Genomic DNA, 22,488 nt, shown 5'->3' on the forward strand with positions numbered 1-22,488 from the left:
ACCCAGATTTGGCATACCTTCAGGATGGAGATTTTGTTCACTCTGTGGAAAGATAGAAGTGTTGTTCTTTTCACTCACAGTTTTCTTGATATTAATATTGCTATGTACACTAAAGAGTGCATTTGTAATAATGTAATGATGCAGATTCAAGTATAAGCTAACAAAGTGGCCTTGTAGGTGGCCCACCTGCAAGAGCTACTTAACCACTAGGGCAATGCCCCTTGTACCATTGTCAGGGTACCTCCAGATGCCTCAGTTGATATCTCAACGCCTAGAGGCTACTGTCAGAGGCACAACTCTTCAGGTCGCTGCTTGCATACTCCGCCTTCCTAGGCTTCCCGCCACCACTCTCGTAGCAGTGGTGATGATGGATGGAGGAGCCGCTCGGTTTCCCCGCCCCATGGTGGCACTGACTGGTCCCCGACTCCTCCTCTTGGCAGTCGGCGAGTGATCCCTTGAAAATGGCTTTTTGGCTTGTAACTGGCTATGTCACCTCCACGCCCAGATATGAAGGATGTTGACCAGGCCAGTGAGGCTGTTGATGTTGCTGTTGACGACCGGACTATTCCTAGTCTGCCTCCTAATCCCAAAGATGATTGAGGATTCCATGATCGCAATGAGCCGCCTCCCTCAACAAACACTGCTTTAGCCGCTTGAGATTGCTATATATGTTTTTTTTGATGAATAGTTTATGATTCTGGCTTTGGCCGTGTGAACTATTGCAGAGTGATCTTGTATCCTTTGTCCATTTTTTGTGAATTGTAATCTTAGTATATTATTTATTAATAGAAAATGACTATTCATAAAAACAAAAAAAAACAAAAAATAAATAAAAATAATAATAAAAAATAAAATAAAATATTACCGGTTATATTTGAAGAGTATAAATAAAGGAGACGGATAGGTTGGAGTCCATGATTTGAAAGGAAAACTTGCACGTCCGTACCGTTAAGTCCCGTACTCTCTCGGATGCTGAAAGTTGTTTAAAACATTGTAACAGGGACTTTGAATCAGAGGTGGCCAAACACCATATTCATGGCGACGAGAATTGGGTAATCACCAAATTTCCACAGTAATAGAATTAAGGAAATTCTGCTTCCTACATTCGTTCGAAAGAAGTTATTTAGCTAGTAAAGAAAAGCAGACCCCCATGGAAGCTGCGTAAGGCCACCCAGTTGCAACAGGGAAAGCATAATCACAATCATGGCGTTAACCCTGGGCGATGTGGCACCTCCAAAATACAAGCCCATTACCCATGTCCTCTTCGACATGGATGGTCTCCTGCTCGGTAACTACCATTCATTTGGGTTTTCATTTTACCTTTCTCAAACTAAACTATACACTGATTTAATGTGGCAGAATTCAATTTAATTCAATGTCTACGCTTTCTTGTAATTTTCAACTGCTTAGTTATCAATGGCGATAAATAGGTAATCGCTAGGCTGCATTGGCTAATGCAAACAAGCACTTGTTTTTATACGTAACAGAACTTTCGTTTTTTTTGCAATTTAATTGAAACAGATGTTGGGTTTTAAGGCATTTCTAGGGCTCTGCGAGCCACCCTTTACCTTTCTCTTTTTCAGGATGATGTGGGATTGCAGCTTTTTTGTTAACAATATGTTTTATCAAAAATGCTTGATGAGAGTCCGTAGTTGAGTTTTACTTTACTAAAATGGTTTTGGAAGGATAATATAGGAGGTTGGATTTTAGGTTGAAATTAACTGCTTGTCTTGCTTCAGTGGATGCTTGAGATTTTAACATTTACACCAAGAATTGTATTTTATGTCGAATTTGAATTCTCTGGACTGTGTCAAATTTTTACATTCACAAACCAAGATGAGAGTTCTGCTAGAATTTTGGAATACCAGCAAAGGTATATTTCCTCCATCATTGGTAATTCTGATCCGAAGCCCATAAACCCTCTTGTTGCGTACACCAAGGTTAGTCAAATGTATATTTCTGTTTGATGGGCTGGGATGATTCCTCCCATTAAGAGATATACTCCATGGATCTCTGTATCGCGTGGCCTCTTGTTGCTAGGTGTATCACCAATAATATCCCCAATTAAATTTTTTTATAACTTAATAATTTGTTTAGTATTTTCCAGATTTTATCCCCTCCTTTTTGGGGTTTTCTTGAAATATTTCATGGATACGGTGCTGTAAAGATACACAACAATATGGACGCACATAGATGAAGCACAGTACACAGTTATAGAACGAGACCAACTAAACAACAAACAATAGATATGACTAGCATATCATAGGTTCAATTTTACAAATGCCAAACTTTTAGGCTTTTTGACGCAAGGGATGATGGGTAGAAGGTTCCAAGGAAACAAGGAAGCAATCACCAACCATCCTGCTAGAGTTACGTACGGAAACACAAGCAAAGTGGAGGAAGAACAAACAATATCCTTATTCCAATGCAGATATGCTCAGACAATTTCATTACAACGTGCCTGGCATAAGGCCTACCTGGTTGCAGCCATATACAATTGAATTACAATCAGCGAGCTTAGAAGCTTAGGCCTACATAGCAAAAATTCTTCTTTCCTCCTTCTTACTATCCTTTTCCTGCCTATTCTAATTCTAAATCTCAAATATATAGCTATTAGGACCACAATTCAGTCTGATAAACACAATTGATACAAAATTTAGGTCCTACCCCAAAGGGGAAATCAATGACCACATTAATAAACAAACTAACATTTGCGAGAACAAAGATAGCTCCACACGTGATCCGAGAAGAATATCCTCAAGGTCACAGAAAACCTTGGAGTTTCAAAAACTTCGCAAAAGCCAATGACCACATGTTGCTTGCTATTCCAAAAAATGAACATGCCTCGAGCAAGGAGAAGGATAACTCTTTAGCAAGATGGAATTAAGTTCTGCGAACAAACATGAATCATCCATGATAGGTCGACACCAAGTAACCAACTATGCGGAAAGAAATAATACAAACATCAAAGGCTGTCCCCGAACAATAGATTGGTACACGAAAATAAGAAATATTTTTTCTTGATACAAGATTGCCAAAGAACCCATGGTGCAGGAGCACCTAAAGTACAAGAACACAAGGAGGTTAAGAGTCCTTATGTTAGACATTAAAATGTCTTTATGTCATTTATAATATATTTAAGTCCTTTGAGTAAATATGTGAAAGCTAGAGAAGCCATTTGTAACAAGTTCTCAAAATTGTGCAAGGAGGTCTTAAAGTGGTCAAGAATGTCAAAATATGAAAAAATGTCTTATAAAGGCTAAAATTGATGTAAAATGTCCATTTAAGTCCATTTTAGGGTGATTAAAGTGTCCATGCAAAGATTTGTCAATTTTAGAGTTAAACTTGTAAAAGTTGTAATGCAAAATGCATAAAATGTTGTTAAAAATGCATAATGGTTAAAAGAATGTAAGGAGATGGTTTCAAAGGTGGTTTAGAAGTTATAACCAACCACAACCACTATAACAACTGATGTATGGTCAAACCAAAACAAGAATGGAAGGAAAGAGATACATTTGAAATTAATTTGGAGTAATTCTAAGTTGTTAATTTGATTAGTTTTTCAATTTTTTTGGTGGTTCTAGGTCTTGTACAACCATGTACAGCCTGGAAACCATGTATAATCTGTAGATTTTGATAGTTTAGTGAATAACCTTTGTTTTGGCTTTGGTTTGGTTTATTTCATGGAGAAATGAATAAGTTATGAGCATTTTGGTAAAAGTTGTTATTAGTAGATTTGAGAATATTTGACTATAGTTAGATTGAAATGTTTGGTACGGACACATTTGGACGAATCAAAACATCTAATTATACTCAATGGAAAGATATGTGAACTAAATTTCTTTTCTTGTTGGTTTGAGTCATTTTGATGAAAATGTGTGAAAGTTATGATAAGTTTGGTGAAAATTGTCTTTTAAAGATATTTATTGAAGTTACAGTGAAAGATTTGTTCTTGTAGAATTCTTTATGCTTTGGAAAAATTAATGGCTTACATATTTGGAAACTAGATTCACAAGTGGTCAATTTGAAATTGGTTTGTGTTGTGAGGTTTTCACACCATCGCCCCAAAAACTTTGGGGACCTCCTTTTTTGGGAAAGCCTTGGCAATTTTTGCAGGTGTTGTAAGTCTTTGTTTGCCTTAGCAAAATTTGGAATTGTCCAAAGGTTTTGAATTGATGATTTTACACCTTGGACACCTTCGGGCCAAGAGGGATTTGATTTGGTTTATTTTTCACCCGGTGCAAAACTTGATTTTCCGGAACATGTAATTTTATCCTTAGGCCAAATAGAATTCAAAAATAACATTTTTCGATGGTTAAAACAATATTTGGTTGGATAAATTTGCTAATTTTGCACTTAGACGGATTTTTTGAAAATTTGATATAATTGTATAAGCTTGAGCATTTTCAAAATGAAGTTTTTAGATTTAGTCATTTTGGAAACTCTTGAATTTTTTTGATAGTGAAATTGGATTTAGAGTTTGAATTTTGACTGCTAGGACAAGGATTTATTTTGTTAAAAAAATAAAAATTGAAATAGTATTGCAAAATTGAAATTGAATTAAACTACTAAATTGCATTAAATTGGTTGAAATTTTGCTTAGAGGATTTTAGAAATGTTAAAGGAAATTGGTAATTTGGAATTGAAAATCGATTTTGGCTTGCTAGATTTGATTTTAATGATATTTTAATCGCCAAAACATTATTAAATGAAAATTTTGACATCTCCTAGGCTTACCTTGTTTCTATTTTGCAATTCTTGATTAAAATTGGCAATTAAATGGGCCAATTTCACTATGCGCTAAGTAAATTTTAATGTTGCATTTAAATCTGGACCATTAATTAAGTGGCTAATTTAATTTTGTTTTTCCTCCAGCCAAGTCGGCCCACTTGGAGAGGCAAAAAGTGTGGTATAAGAGGGGCTTCCCCTCCTCTTATTTTCTCATTCCTTTTTCCTCCTCTTCCTTGGATGTGCGATTTTCTTCTAAGGGAAGCGAATTTCCAGCTTGGGCGATTTTTGGGGCAGATTTCTTTACTTCTTTGGCAGCATTTTTCTCCTTCTTGGTTGGGCGAATATCTACCCTAGGGCGATTTTGGAGCAGATCTGATTTTTTCCAGCTTGGGCGATTTTTGTTTTGAAGTCTGATTTCTCCATCTTTGACAACCATTTCTCCTTCCAGATTTTGGTGATTTTATTTGGTGAAAGGACAATGTGATTTAAGGTTTGATTTTTGGCAAGTGTGGGCAATATCAAGGAAGTTGAAATTCTGATTTTTGCTAGGGCATCATTGTTTGCAAGGAAGCTTGAAATTTTCGAGATCTGATCCGAACTTGAAGAGGGCCCGGTTATTGGTGAAAGCAGATTTAAGGTAAAATTCTATTCATTTTTTTTTGAAGTGAAGATTGGTTTTAAAGGTGGATTCTATTCCTTGTTCTTGCTTGGGTCGTTTCGCTTATTCTTCTTGCATTCATCATCCATCGCTTCATCATTCCATTGATAGGCTGAAGTTGGGAGATATAAGTGTAGATTTCATGATAGGACATTTGGAGAGGCAGAAATAAGCTAGACCACCTAAGTTTGAAGTTGGGAGATATAAGTGTAGTCCATCCTAAGATAACGAAGAGGCAAAAATAAGTGGTAGTGCCACCCCTAGGAAAGAAGGTTGGAGGTTGATAAGTGTAGATATAGGATTTGGAGAGGCAAAAATAAGCTAGATTCCATCGATAGAAAGAAGGTTGGAGATCGATAAGTGTAGTCCATATCATTTAGAACGAAGGGGCAGAAATAAGTGTTTAGGATGGTAGATGTTAGTGCAAGCAAGAACCCAAAGGGAACGAATACCAAAAAAGACAAGGAAGACGTGATGCTTAAGATCACCTTCTCGAAAGTAAGGCAAATAAGTGATACCAATATCGATACAGTGAACATGGTACAGTTGAAGGACAGATTGAAGGAAGGACAATCCCTCATGGCAAAGAATATTTACAAGAGCAAAATTGTACATGCGGTGGCTTTCCCTCCTACCCTGCCTTGTTCGGAATTGGTAATGGAATGTGCATCTTGGTTTGATATTGTTACCAAGTCCATCAATTTTGATGAAGGGAATAGAGTGTTAGCCAACATCGGTGGACAAGTGGTCGAAGAAGTATTTAATATTCCCCAGTATAAAACCATGACAGTGGTAATGATGGATCAGGCGGCCAAGTTATTTCAGGATGACTAGGTGGCTTACTTCATTCATCTAAAAAAGAATTGGTTACACGAAGGCAAGAAGGGAGTTACCAGGCCATCAAAGCTCACCAGGTCATATTTCAAATCAAAGTACGATGATCTTATTGTGCTTCTCAGCCGAATCATAGGCGTGGCTTAAGGTATGCAATTCAAGAACTGGATGTACTACTTAATTGATGAAATTGAAAATGGAAAGAGAAAATTTGATTGAGCTAGAATTCGGACAATACAAAATCAAAAGCAATTCTACATGGGGTCCTATCTTTTCTATCTGATTGTGAGACTATATAAAGATCCTGGACTTAAGGCCTTAGGAGTGATTGGCAATGGGCCAGGGGAAGGTTTGGTGCATGAGTGCTATTCACAGCTTCATTTGCACAACACCAAAGATTAAAAGATCTTTTATGATGCCTTTGCCATGAAGACAGTAAGGATATTACAAGGGACACCTGCTAGAAGGCTCTCAACAGAAGTGGAAGCAAAAGTTAAGAAGTATGGGAGTTGGTTCATCCAATTTTTGCAATTCACATATATTAGAGTGGCAGGAAGTACAATTTGTTCCAAAAGACTTCCAAGTTACCCATCTGACAAGATAGTTTTGATGGAGTTGGCTAGGCAACTTGAATATTATGACAAAATGATGAAACTTAAAGGTGAGATAGGGATTACCTTCTCATTTGGAATAGGCAATGATACTTGTCCCAATCTTGTCGCCTTTGCAACTGCGGAGAAAGAGTTAGAATGGTATCATCTAAGATGTCATAGAGCAAGACAAGGATTCAATCCTAATGGTCTTATCAAGACATCTCACGAAAACGCATTTAAACATATTCCTACTATAGAAGATTTTTGGGCCAATGTACAAGATGACTTTCATATGAGAAAGCTAGCTTTCTCACGATTGTCAGTGGGTATGATGAGGGCAATCAGATGGAGAGGCCTTGATATTCCCGATCAACTGGAAGATGATGAAAATGTACTAAGAGAAGATTATGATACAGTGGATGGAATGAAATTGGGTCCAATGGATTGGGATGATCATCAGGACCCTTCCTTAGAAGTAGTTACAAGGATAGTTGATCTACACACCGAGTCGTGGTACAGTGGGAAGTTAAGGCAATTACAAAGTCAGAAGGTACGCCTTACTTATGAGAAGATGAAACTGGAGGAAGGTCTAGTGGAGTCAGTTGGACAGAAAGGTGAAGGTAGTAGCCAGCAACAAAGGGTAGTTAAGAGCAAGAAGAGAGGTTTGGAGGTTGAGAAAAGTAAAGAACATTAGGAACCTCCAACAAAGAGACGAAATGCAACACCATCAAGGGAGAGCATAATTGAGGCTAGAGGCCAAGAGGCTAATACAAGTAAGCAAGGGGTTGTGGTAGAGGTGAGCTCTAATTCAGAATCAATCGGTTGCAGCAACAGTACTGAGTACTCTCCTCTCTTGGAGAACCAACATGGAAATGATGTGATATTCACTAGTGAAGAAGAGGATAGGCCAATTGATATTGAGGAAATAAGCCATGCGCCCAAGGCTATTGGTGATGTTTTGCTAGTCGAACCGAATCTAGATTTGGGAAGATGCACTGCACCACTACAGTTAAGACAAATGCTTATGCCAAGAGGTGAGGTGGTGACTGTTTGAACAGTTGAAAATATTCAAGGGTTAGTGGAAAAGGATGATAGTGAGAAACAAAAACAAATTGCAAAAACGGTGGCAAAAGTAATCAGGAGCACTGATAAGGGTCATCGAAAAGTTTAGATTGCTATACCAAAGGTTAGCAAGACAGTGGATGAGATTGTAGCTCAAGAGTATGAGATAGTTGAGCATAACTTGAGAAGAATCACGGATGACATGGAATGGGAGGAGATCCAAGAAGGCATGGTTTTAATTAGAGAAAGGTTGAGGAAGGCAAACAAGAGGATTGTGAAGTTGGAGGCCAAAAACAAGTATTGGAAAGATTGCCAGCCTATCTAACAGTTGCATCAGGCAGCCCTTCCTCAAGACAGCGGGAACAACATAGAAGAGATCAGTTCAACTGCACAAAGTCAAGGATTGGATCAATAATATAATTCAGGATGGGCGAAATTTCTTGCCTTTGTCTCGACATTTAGGTCATTAGTGGCTATTAGAGATAAATTCAGAACATTTGAAGGTGAGTGGAAGGATTTCCTTCCAATCAAGGACTTAGCCATTCCTAGGCTACAGGCATTTATTGAGCTACCGGAGAGGTATTTGGAGAAAACCATGTTGGTTGATGAAGGAGGAATGAATACGGTGGAGTCTTGGTTTGTTGCCTTGACCATCAGATTGAGGATACTTGAAGAGATACAGAATGAGATTGCACAACACGGCCCAGGCGTTGACACTTCCATTTCAACCATGATGAGCGATGTTGGGGCTACACTTGATTTTGAAGATATCAAAGAGGAGAGCGTCAATGAGACAAAATTTGGATCAAGATTGGATAAGTTGGGGAAGGTTGCCATCAAGAAGAAGCATTTGGGTACCCTTGCCTCTCTCAATGCCTTTATTGGATATGCGAAAGAGTATGAGAAGGATCATGAGAAGACATTGCAATTAGCAAGTAACATGATGAATTCAGTTGAGCTCAAGATGAAGCACACACTTTGCCCTCCCATGAAGGAAGTCAACGACAAGCTAGCCAAGTTCGTTGCCTCGGCTAAAAAGATGAAAGAAAAGGGTAGAATTATATTAAAAGATCATTTGATGTAAGCCCACGTGGCAATTTCTCTTTCTTCTTGGGTAGGATAGGTGTTTGATTTTGATTGGCTACCATTTTGGTGCCTTCTCATTGGTTGCCACTTTTCCTTTTTTTTATTGGTCCATTGATGAGGTGGCATCTTCTCATTGGCCAATGGGGTGGCAACCCTAATTAGGGTTTTGAGGATCTAATTTGGATCGTTGATTTTGCCTCTTAATCTCTACCATTGGTTGTAATTTTGGCCTTTATATAAGGCCATTTGCTCTCATTTGTAAAGGGTTGAAAAAAATTGTTGCGTAAGATAATACCAAAATTGCCTGTCTTTTTCATTGTTGTGACTTGCATGGTGATTAAGAACATTTGGTATTATTGCATGGTTTCTACTTCCAATAGTTAGGATTAAATTTCCTTGAAGTTGTTAAAGTAGATTTTATTTCAAGAAAGTTGTTAAGAGTAGGAGTAGATGGATAGTTGCATGGTGATATTAGTGGATGTTTGATAGGGATCTATAAACCAAGCCACTAGCATCCTAGCGGCTGGTTAGGAAGCCTTGCACGGTAATCTAGTCTTTTTCCCTTGAATCATTGCATCTATGGAGGTATAGCCGCTAGTAAACTTTCATTAGATTCGATCCCCATCCATTTGCTAATCTCTCTATTCATAGGAGTAGGAGTAAAGCAACAAGTAGTGTAGTAGTTGGAGTTCATTCTTAGAAAGTTAGAAAGGAGAAGCATCATTGGTAGAAACACCCCCCATCATCATCACCATCAACATCATTTGGCGCTCATATAATTTGCAAAGCTAGATTCATTACCATCACACCAAAAGTCCAAGTTATCCTTGAATGAACAATGTAAGGCCGTCTATGTGATTAACCAACAAATCACATTAATATAACTGAGTTAGTATCCGCAAGTGTAAGTAATGTTGGAGTTTTTCTCATGTCTTCATGAGTATTTACTTTTCAAGAGAGGGATTGAGTGTTTGATATTCCATATCAAGTATTCAATCGCTATATGTTATGTAGTGGTACAAAACTGACATCAACAGTTTGGTTTCATTTGGATTTGTTTTGAGAAAGATATCGGATGCCCTAGGTAGGGTTTCAAGTTTTACTTTTGGTTTTTGACAGTAAAATTGAGTCTCGATACAGAGATCATAACTTGTAATTGGGTAGTTGGATTGGGCTCAGATTTGGATATGATTTAGAAGGACTAATTTTAAATAATTTCTTCAAAGGGTTTGACAACAAGTTTCGGGAATAAAAGTTATGAATGATATTCTACAGAATAGAAATTAGACTATGGAAATGGTGAAGTGTTGGTAAACTTGTGTTGGAAAGTGTTTTGTTTTACCTCATGAGATGCCTCTAAGAATGGAATGAATTAAATGGATGTTGAAGGGATCAGCATATGCCTCACTTATTGATTGTTTTGTAAGGATGCTCTGCATCAAACTTTGAGTTTGCCTCTATGCTGAATGTTTAATGTCAGTGATATGTAGATTTGGGTTTGTTCGAAGTCCTATTTACATCAACCCAAGATGCTCTTGCATCAGACATTTGGCGTAAATAAGGATTGATGTCCACACCAGGGAATCTTGATCTTCCAAGCATAATCAATAAAAATTCATTTCAGCTTGTGATATCCAAGAACTTTCCTCAACTAGTTTATTTTGCCACCAAACTAGATATTCCTTGTAGTCTTTTCAACTTGTGCTCTTGCTTACTCTGGTATCCAAGATTCGTTTGATTCCCTTTGTCTTCTTCTTAGGATAATCATGATTATCAATCGTGTTTTCATCAGATTCAAAATTATAGATATTTGAAATGTGGAATATTCATGTCCATAGGTATTTCCACTTCAAAGGCATTTCCACTGCCACATCTCTACAAGATCTTACAAGGTCCAAATTTCCTCATCTTCAACTTGCTATATGTCCCAATTAGAAATCTATTCTTCTTCAGATGTACCATTACCTCATCTCCAACTTCAAAAGTTTTATGTCCTCTCTTCTTCTCTCTCTCTCTCTCTGTCTCTTTCTCTATCCCTAATTACTGTTATCTAGATTACTTTTTATTTCCTCATGCAAATTCTTTTGCTTTAGCACTGTTGTTTACTTTAGTATTCAAGTTCCTTACCTCAGTAGTACCTCTGGGATGCATACCAATCACAATCTCAAAAAGAGTCTTCTTTGTACTTCTGTTCACTGAATTATTATATGCAAACTTTGCTTGTGCCAAAATCAAATCCCAATTAGTAGGCTTATCCCCTACCAAACATCTTAACAAGTTGCCCAAACTTATGTTCACAACTTCAGTTTGTCTATCAGTCTGTGGATGAAATGTATAACTAAACAAGTGAACTTAGTATCTTTGTCTGAAATAATAGTCTTTGGCAATCCATGTAATTTTACAATTTCTCTGAAACATAGATCTGTTACGTGTACAACATCTGATGTCTTCTTACAAGGTATGAAATGTTTCATTTTTGAAAAACAATCAACTGCCACAAAAATAGAATCATTACCTCTCTGAGTTCTAGGTAATCCAAGAACGAAGCCCATACTGATATCTTCCCAAAGTTTTCTAGGAACAGGTAAAGGTGTATACAAGGCTCAAGCCCACATTCTGATTAGTTCCCTTAGCTTCAACTTCTTAACATCCTTATACATCTATGGCCAAAAGTATCTCGTAAAAATCAATTTTATTGTCTTATCAATCCCAAAGTGTCGTGCAAGTCCACTACTATGTTTCTCCTTAGTGATGTTATCCCTCATAGATTCTCTTGGTATACACAATTGGACTCCTTTAAACAACATATCTTCTTGAATGAAGTAATCAACCCATTTGTTTTGCTCATTAGGTATATGATTCTTAAAAGCTTTCCAAAGTTTTGCAAAATCAGGATTAGTTTCATACAAGTTCTTCAAATCCAAGTACTTTAACCCTCATTTCTGTCAACAAGTTTCTCCTCCTACTCAAAGCATCTGCTATTTTATTTGACTGTCCATTCTTATGCTTCAACACAAAAGAAAAGTTCTGCACTCGACCAACTCCATGTGTCTTTGATTCAACTTATTCTGACTACCCAAGTACTATAAGGCTTTATGATTAGGATACGATACGAATTCCTTAGGCATCAAGTATTGTCTCCACTTTTTCAAAGCTTGAACAATTGCATAAAACTCTTGATTATAGATTAAATATTTCTTCTTAGCATCATTCAACTTCTCACTAAAGAAAGCTATAGGCTTATCTTCTTGACTCAAAACAACTGTAATTGCATTCTCACTAGCATCACAATCAACTTGAAAAACTTTGGTAAAATTAGGTAAAACAAGCATAGTCAATTTTGCTACCTTTCGTTTCAATGTTTCAAAGCTTTTGTTTTCTCGATGTGTCCATTTGAATTCCTTTTTATACAGTGGTACAATGATTTTCCTTAGGTTTTTCTACCAAAGTTAACAAGACTTGCTTCTTCCCATTAGCCCAAATAGTATATTGATTCAATCTACCATCATGCAAAGCTTGTCTATCGAATTTCCAAGGTCTTCCCAAAAGAACATGACAACAATCCATAGGCATAATATCACACAAGACTTCACCAAAGTAATTTCCAACCTTAAGAACTTGGATATTTTAATTTTTGCAATTGTAGTTTAGAAACCAATTCTTGTGATGCCAAATTATTTGAACTTCCACTATTAATGATTACTTTGCAATGTTTCCTATCGATCTTATATTTAGTCTTGAAAAGACTTTTTCTTAAAATAGGTTCTTCATTCAATTGTTCATTCCACAAAGTTCTTCTGATCAAAAGGTTCTCTCCATTTTAAGGGTCATTAGGTGGATCAATAGCTTCTTCTTGAATTAAGACATTTCTGCTTTTACTTCCTGTCTTCTTACCAGAAAAGGTACATTCAAAAGCTCTACGTCTTTCTTCTCTACATTTAAAACAAGTGCCCTTAAACCATGATCTATCTTCCCTTTAGATTATTCTTAAGAGTAACCAGAAGAATTAGGTCTAGTGTAGGCACATCTTCCTTTGTTAATATTATCCTCTAATTTACCTTTGTCACGAGATGTATTATTAGATCTGCTACTCTCTCCATAAGATCTACCTCTACTTCTCTAAAATCTTCCTCCTCTTGTCCTTTGTCAGTGCTCTTGTTTCTTTGCCAATATTTCTTCAACTTTCAAGAAATACAAGTATGCTTCTTCCACACTTTCCATCTGCAGAAAAATGATCTCATCTTGAATTGAAGCTCACAGTCTATTAAGATATCTATCAACCTTTTCAATCTCATCATCAACATGTCCAGATCTATGTCCAACTTGTAGAATTCCTCAGTGTAATCTTTCACAATCACGTCTGTTTACCTCAAATTTTGCGTTCTCCTCAACAAATTAAGTTGATAATCAGCAGGAAGAAAATTCTTCTTCAACTTACCAACCATTTTGACCCAAGTCTTAATCTTTTCCTTTCCTCTTCTTTGTCTATTAGTTTGTGAGTGTTCCCACCAAAGAGAAGCATGTCCTCTCAATTTAGTAGCTGCCATCCTCACTTTCTTGTCGTCAGGGGTACTTTCATAATCAAAATACTTTTCTATCTTAGAGATCTAATCCAATAAAGCATCTGTGTCAAGCTTCCCATAGTAACTAGAAGAATCAAAAGAAGGTCTGGAATTTGCTCTAGTCGAAGCTCTCAAGAGTCTTTCCTCATCTTGTTCTATTTAGATTCAGGATTAGGTGTAATTGCTTCTTCTTCATCACTAACATCATCAAGATGTACTCTCCTCTGAGCTGTTTCAACAGCTTCAAGCCTAACTGCAATTTGTCTCAACATGTCTATACTAGCATTATCAACATTTCCTTTACCTTGAACCGTTTTGACAATAGTTCCTGCAAGAATCGTAACTCTTTGCAAGTTATAGGCCAGAAACTAGGTTTGCCACGCTACGACCAATCCAATTTAGGGATCTCCTCGATCCCAAGTTTCCTCAAGGAAGGAGACCTTTGCTTTGATAACACCTGACGCAAGGGATGATTGGTAGAAGGTTCCAAGGAAAGAAGGAAGCAATCACCAACCACCTTGCTAGAGTTACATACAGAAGCAAAACCAAAGGGAAGGAAGAACAAACGATATCCTTATTCCAATGCAGATATGCTGAGACAATTTCATTATAATGTGCCAGGCATAAGGCCTACCTGGTTGCAACCATATACAATTGAATTACAATTAGTGAGCTTATAAGCTCAGGCCTACAAGGCCAATACTCTTCTTACTATCCTCTTCTTGCCTATTCTAATCCTAGATCTCAAATATATGCTATTGGGACCACAAGTCGGCTCGACAAACAATTATTACAAAATTTAGGTCCTGTCCCAAAGGGGAAATCGCCAACCATATTACTAAACAAACATTTGTGGGAGCCAAGATAGGTGCACACGTGATTCGAGAAGATGTCCCCTAGGTCGCAAAAAGCCTTGAAATCACAAAAACCTTGTAGAAGCCAATGGCCACACGTTACTTGCTATGCCAGGACATGAACACACCTTGAGCAAGGAGAAGGAGAACTCTTTAGCGAGATGGAATTAAGTTCCGCAAACAAAGAGGAATGATCCACAATAGGTCCACATCAAGTAACCAATTATGTAGAAAGAAATAACACGAACAACAAGGGCTGTCCTCGAACAATAGATTGGTACAAGAAAACAGTAAATATTTTTGGTTGATGCAAGATTGTTAATGACCCAAGGTGTTCCTGCATCACTTTTACTATACATTTTGTTGGTTGTCGTTCCACCAAAAGATTGACTTGTTTAAGGCCTGGTACAACCACTTGACTTATAGAACATAAGAGGTAGTTAAGCTATGTCATGAACCAAGTGTTGCACTGCACATCACAAGGAGACCAAGGATACACATCTTGTAACAATCCTTCCAGTGCAAGTATGGGTTTTGAACCTGTGACCTAGGCTTTAATACCAGTTGTTGGTTGTCATTGCACCAAAATATTGACCTTTTAATGCCCAATACAACCAATTGACTTATAGAACATAAGAGGTGGTTAAGCTATGTTAGAAACCAAGCACTATGTTCTACATTACAAGGAGATCAAGGGTGCACACCTTGTAATAAGAGAAGGTGTCTCAACCTCTCGAGGATTTTAAAAAAGTGCAGTTTTTGAGCTATAGACACAAAAATATTATTTTTGGGTTATAGAATGCAGAATTGCAAATTTCAAGGCTCTAATTGGTAATAGAAACATACTTGAACATGCCTCAATTTGAACAAGCTAGTCACAGTGAAATGAATCTCTTCCAATTAATCAATTTAAAAAGTAGGTCCTCAATCTTTTTCCTAGATAAAATATTTTAACTTTTGGAAGTTGAGTCACCTACATTATAAACGTAAATGTGTCTGTGACACTTAAAAGACTTGTGAGTTATAGTTGTCAACCAACTTATGATGCTTGATATGACACGTCAAAGAAATCTTTGGTAAAGATAATGAAGCTAAAATGAATTGCCCAAGTTATGAGTCGATTTACTAGATTATGATGAGCATTCGACAAGGTGTAACAAATATACCATTTGTAGCATTGCACTTATCTTACGATTAGGGTGTTTAATATTGATTGGGGATTTTGTCCTATCCCCTTTCCAAAAATAGTACTTGCTATAAGTCTGCTTATCCATAATTAGTAATCAGGAATTTTAGATAAACAAGGAAATATTATCCTTCATTTTTAGATGACCAAAATCAGATATAATGTTGAATTAACAAATAACATTTAAATTGTTTTGGAGGCAAAAGATAGAGTGGACAAAGTAATGCCCCCTTCTTAATCTGCCTTAAAATTTTCCCTAAAATAAAATCATAATAGATTAGGGTTAGGGTTTACCAAATAAGTACTTTTTTTAATTGTGTGATCCTTTGCTTGAAATCATGTATTCACTGTATAGACATAATAATAACCTACAAAAGGTTATATTTGTGTGTATTCAATAATCCAAAAATTATTCATAAATTGATTAAGGATTAAAGGGAATATATCTTCATAATCATGCAATATATGTGAATTTCCATTCATAGAAGATGTGGAGTAAGCATAATAGGGTGTCGTAAGATCCCAATTCTCCCAACGTACATCCTCCATTCTTCTATGATTGGAGTTAACTATGATTCAAGGTTGGGAAGGTACTTGCAATAGGGTGGCCTTAGCGGTGTAGTAGGGTGGCCTCTTGTAATGTTCCCTTCTCACTAGCAGTAAAATTTAATGGAGTTTGAGCTGTAATTTCCATTTATAGAAGATGTGTCATAAGCATAATAGGGTGTCATAAGATCACAATTCTCCCAACGTACATCCTCCATTCTTCTATGATTGGAGTTAACTATGATTCAAGGTTGGGAAGGTACTTGCAATAGGGTGGCCTTAGCAGTTCTCTCTTAATCACATTGTAGTAGGATGCCCTCTTATAGTGTTCCCTTCTCAGTAGCAGTCAAATTTAATGGAGTTTGAGCTATAATCAGACCCTCGTATGCCAAGGTGTTGAGGAGAGAGTCGCGTGGGCTGTTTCTTACGATTGTCACAGTCTTCCTGCAACCACAAGTAGCCTATGATATTATTTGCACTTTATATTAATTATGTTTTAATATTACTTTGAAGTGCAATTATATATTATTGTGAGAAAAGGTGAATCTTCTAGAAAGTGAAATTAAATATTATTTTTATTTCTTCTAGGAGGCCCACCTCTTGGAGGAAAAGAATAAATAGGGAGGGAAGCCTCATTGTTGGATATCGAGTGTGTTACCATCTACTTTGCCTGATAGCTTGTGGAGCGAAAGGTTTCTACAATTTGCTACGTTGGTCATTGGGAACAAAACACTCCCATTGATTCGCATAACTGAGGTGGTGAAATATCCTTTGAAGAGTTGCAACTATTGGAAAAGACAAATCAGTCTTTCATTGGGAGGAGTAAAATTGAAGAAAGAAGTTTGATAAATTTCTAGACATATTGCAGTAGGGTTGGGATATTTAGATAATGATTTTGGAAGAGTTTGGTAGAATTTCTTGTAGCTGAAGGTGAACAGTGCCCTCACTATAGTGTCGCTGCTACAATGTTGTCGCTATATTAGAATCTTGATATTTTGGGTAGTTCCATGTTCCCATCAATTTATAGTTTGCATTGCTTTGAGACTAGATCTGAATCCTTAGGGCGTTTGTAGTGATTTAGTAATCAGTTATGGAAGTATTGTAATCTGATTTATATCAGATTTTTATATCAGAAAGCTGTCATTTAGAGGGATTAGATATCATTGAAACTCATAGCAGCAGGCGTTTGCCCTAATGTCTTATTGTTGTAGATGCATATTTTCTCATCATCTATCCTTGCTTATACATTTCATAAAATACAAATGCATTTGCATCTTCATTGTTAGATATTTAAGAGTTTTTTGCGAGTGTATTTGTTAAAGTTTGGCATTTAGAAAGAAGCAAAATTTAGATCAGCAATAAATTTTTTGTGTGCAAAGTGTTTGACAAAATTCTTAGGTCAAGAAATTAGAAAATTTAATTCAGAATTGCAAGGGATATTATAGTGGTATTAGAGCTTTGATCCTGCCATGCTGAAGGGTTGAAGTTTGATAGGCAGCCACAATAGCAAGGTCACCATAGGTATTACACTCGCCAGAGAGCAGAACAAGAGGAAAATCACTTTGAGAATATACCCTTAGAAGAAATGGATGATAGGAGAGGAGAAGAATCTCTAAGAAACAAAGGAAGAGATGGTGGAGACAATGACGATAGAGAAGCATGAGAGTTCTTTAGACATTTGGCAGCAGGGCAGCAACAGGTAGCGGAAGCTCTACGAGCACTTACTACAACGATACAAGAAATGAATCCACATGATAGATTAAACCAAGTGCTAGATGATGACAGGAGTATAGTATAGAGAGCTCCCACCCATAAATAGGCCTACATGACCTACCTTCTTGAGGGATGAAATCGAAGATGATAATGTTGAAGAAGGAGAAGCAACATTTGCAAATGTTACATCCCAAATTTTGACCTAGCTTGAAATATAGACATTGAGTTTCACATGAAGTCAGTTGGCAGTTTAATTTGATATAATCTGGTGAAATGGTAAGATAGTTAGTCGTTATGATTTCAAGTGAAGATGACATGTTAGTTGATCGTTAATCGCTAATTCATGGAATTAAGATGAAAGGTTAACTGATACGATTATTTATAATTAATAATTTAATTACAGAGAAATTCCTTGCAGGGAGCTTGTTGAAGGGGTGGAAGCATTGTCAGAAAAGAATTAGGCAGGGCATCACCATCACTAGCAGACGGGTAAAGGACCTAGCGATTTGAAACAGGATACATCTGTGGAATTGCATGAGTTATTTAAATAAAATAATTGAGTTAAAATATAAAACGTATCTTAAGGACTTTAATTTTTAAAAGGATTTTAATTTATCTTTTGTTATATTGTTTTTAATAAATATTTATAAATGTATATTTAAATATAAAATCATTTAGCACCATTATAATTTAGTACTCAATTAAGTGATGTAAGATTTTAATAGTATTCGAATTATAATAACTTAAGAATTATTATAACTTATTCCTTTTCAATTTAATATTCTTGCTATTAAATGATAATACTTGGCATAGCAAATCAATTTAATATTTGGCGATTTGGATTGTATAATTGTTCAAGCTTTTCCAATCTTTTAATTATTTTCCTTCTTTTAATAACTTGATTTGATTAGTGTTCGGATGGTTTTCTTGTAACTGCTGGGTAGCCGTATGGTCGGCTCAACATTTTTATATGCAACCTTTGTTGTGTATTGGAGACCACCTTTGAATTGTCTTCCTTTCATGCATGAATTGTCATTAGCGCCGGAACCTGATAACATTGCACCTCTTAATACCATTACCAATCACCGTTGAGTACAGAGCAGGGAGGTGAATTAAAGCCAAGCGGGAGTCTTCTCTGAATGTGGTGACAGTGTCACGTAAGAAGTGTTTTCCCTTTTCATTTATTATTTTTTTGTTATGCTGAGTCAGCCTTATGTATAAACAGTATAAATTCATTGCTTCCAGTAATATTGCAGGAATATCATTTCATCATATTAAAAGAGAATTCAAACTGTAATAAAGTCATTCGTATTTCATTCAGTCTGCTGTTTCCTATTAACAAGTCTGCCGGTTCTTTGTTAATTCTATTCTTAGGGTAACAACAGCAGTGTGTGTTGTTAGAGACACTAAATTCATATTGAGATACCTGTAGTTTCATCCAAATACATGGATAGTAAATAGATTTGTTCTGAAATCTTGGTGTAATCCATATCATGATTGTTTATGTAATCAACCATCTCAGTTTAGAATCAAATACTTTCTGATATAAGAAAACGATATATGCCTGAAGCCCATTGAATTTCTCTAGAGATAGCCGTTTCCATATTGTGGTATATGACAATGATAAAAGCCTGACGTTTTTCATTCAAGTTTTGTTCTGCCATCTGCCATATGTGTTAACACTGCAATGTTTTGTACTCAAGTCTGATGTTTTCTTTAGAAATCTGAATATGTAATTTCTCTGAACTTTTTCCTTTGGAAGCTATCATCTCAGATAAATTCATTTACAACCTGATTTAATTTTGAGTACCAAGGAAATTTACTAGGCTAAGAGCCAGAATAAGGTACAAGACATAACAGTAAGGATAATTGTTTAGGCACCAAGGAGTCACTGGCCTGATGGCCTGATTATGGTGAGGAGGTGTAGATGAACCTATTAAAAAGAAATACAAGAATGTTGACATTTTGAGAACTCTTAAGAACATAATCATAGAATATGAAATGAAGGAGCCGTTTGCTTTGAGAATCCCGAATACCGAATACCTGGGACTCACCCGGCTGTGAAGTCAAGAAGATGGGCGATGAATCCTCAATAGTATGAATTAGTATCAGTTATGACAATACAATATTTACCATTTAATATGAATTAATTAATAACTCATGCATATTCTTGTTATTGTGATCTCCTATTGCCAAGTCGTATGGTGAATTATCTGGAAGCCTAGTAGATGGCAAGATGACCCTTGCCAATTCCGGGTAGGGAGGGCCTTTCTCGTTAGAGATCGTGTGGGGATATGTTGTGGTCCGAGGTTGGGTGGTTAAGCCCTTGACAATGTTTCACCTCACTCAAGATGTCGGACATGAGCCAAACAAAGATAAGCTCAGCATTCAATTGTTTATCAGAAACAGGTATTATCATTTTTATTTATGAGGAGGTAAGATTGAATTGAGTTAAATTCATTGTTATCATTATTTTACACCTAGATTGATTTGTGAATTGTTTTCATTTATATGAATATTGAATATAAGTATTTATCTTATCTTGAGATACTGTCACAGATAAGCAATTTGGATGGAAAGGGAACCCGATGCCCTAAAATGATTGAGAGATGACTGGAACCCTAAATGATATAGTGGTATCGGAAGCCCTATTTGAATCTGTGGTATTGGAAGCCCTAATTGAATCCGTGGAATTGGAAGCCCTAATTGAATCCGTGGTATTGGAAGCCATAATTGAATCTGTGGTATTGGAAGCCCTAATTGCAAATCGTGGACGCGAAAGCCCTAAAATGAACTGATGGTAAATGATGCCCTAATTGATACAGTGGTATGTGATGCCCTAATTTAAATAATAGAAGTATTTAATTTGATTTTAATAAAGCGGTTTTTAGAGGATAGTTGTCATATGAAATTGTTATAGTGTTTTTGTGGACTAACCCGGGTGATTGCAGAAGCATCCCTAGTTTTTGATTTAAATCTCAGCTTCCGAGGTATGCAGACTTTAATCTATGTAGTTATTTCAATTATTGGTAATTCAAGTTTTTAGTTAAGAAATTTTGTCTAACTGATTTTAACGGTAAATCTTTTCACATGAACATGAACATGAATAATGTAACTGCCTTCCTATGAAATTGAAGTTTATAACTGTATTCTTTGAGTATGTTAGATGTTAATTTTAGACTCGAAAAATCCGGATGTTACAACAAACCATCTTATGGCAACGAATGTTTAATGGGAATAGTTGATACCATAGGTTATGGAACACCTGAGCCTTGTTTGATTTCTACGTCGAAGGAGAGAGCATTACAAGACAAGGTGAGATCGAAGACTGAGAGACCAAAGCAAAGATTTGAAGCATGCAGCTAGCAAATTCATATTACCTATGTTTGGTGGCAGTGGGATGCTTACAACCCAGTCTTGGGTTCACAAGCTAGACACATTTCTGAATCTTCGACCCTGGCAAAGGAGGATGCAATAAAATATGCCACTTTACACTTGGAAGGCGTAGCACAAAATACATTTAGAAAGAAACAAATTTTAGATCATGAGATGACCACATTACAACATAACTGTATAACTTCTATCACGAGTTTCTCGATAGGTTGATCAAGCATTTTGATAAGAAGGATCCTGAGACATATTTCAAGGATTCGGCCCAACTCAAATAGATTGGGAATTTGGAGAGTTTTATTAGTGATTCTTAGAAGTATTTAGTGATGGCTTCCAAAATATTAGAGAGGTAGTTAGTTGTGCTATTTATGGAAGGCCTATTTGAACCTTTGGAACCTTTAAGGGGTTGCGTAAAAGATTTTAATCCTTCAACATTGTAGGAAGCAATGAAAAAGGCTAGAAGCATAGAATTTGCAGCCCCCAAAGAAAATTTACATCTAATGGAACATCTTCACATAAGGACAATAGAACATTTACCAAGAAAGAGGAAGAGGTAGATCCAAAGGGGAAATCAACAACACCCCTAGATCGAGTAACACTTAACGATTTGCGCAGAAAGAAGTTGTGTTTTTACTGCAAAGGGCCATATGACGCAAACCATGACTGTCCGTTAAGGCCTAAGGGGAAGGATAACCATGTTTTGTGGGCATTTATGAGGATTTTGAATCTGAAAATTTGGGCATTTAAGAGGATTTTGAATCAGAAAATTCAGATCAACAATCTGATCAAGAAGATTCTTGGGCTGCAGGATCAGAACATGAGGAAGAAAAGGCTGAAAGCGAAGAAATAGTTAAGCTATAGGAAGTGCATCTCATTAGCATACAATGTGAGGGGGCTTTCAAGATACGTGGAGTTTTAGCTGGGTAGAAGATCATTACTTTGCTTGACATAGGAGCCACACAACTTCATTGATGCCTGGTTGGTTGAGAGACACAATATACAAATAGAGGACTATGAGGGTATAAGAGTAAAGGTTGCAGATGGCTATAGTCTTAGGTGCAAAAGAAGATTTCAGATTTGCCCATGCATTTGAATAACTTTAAGGCCGATTTTTATGTGGTGAACGTGGGAGATACTGATATGGTATTAGGAATGACATGGCTTCATGACATTGGTGAGTTTACACTTAATCTTCATGTCATGGAAATGAGATTTCAGATGGATGTGAAGACCCATGTGTTAATGGCCCTTAGAGACACTAGTTGAGGACTAT

The 22,488-nt window shown here is 36.6% G+C and overlaps 1 protein-coding gene across 1 annotated transcript in view; it reads left to right on the plus strand.

Annotated features, from left to right (window-relative positions):
- Positions 1-1,013: 1,013 nt before the first annotated feature.
- Positions 1,014-22,488, plus strand: part of GS1 (Haloacid dehalogenase-like hydrolase (HAD) superfamily protein) — an 80,780-nt gene continuing 59,305 nt past the window's right edge. Inside the window, exon 1 of the mRNA XM_089799371.1 lies at positions 1,014-1,288. Coding sequence (XP_089655497.1) covers positions 1,204-1,288 — 85 coding nt within the window. The 5' untranslated portion in view covers positions 1,014-1,203. The remainder of the gene's footprint in view (positions 1,289-22,488) is intronic.

The sequence above is a fragment of the Cupressus sempervirens genome, chromosome 9 (assembly GCF_028749045.1).
Source record: "Cupressus sempervirens isolate cs-2001-9-10 chromosome 9, ASM2874904v1, whole genome shotgun sequence".
Taxonomy (NCBI): Eukaryota; Viridiplantae; Streptophyta; class Pinopsida; order Cupressales; family Cupressaceae; genus Cupressus; species Cupressus sempervirens.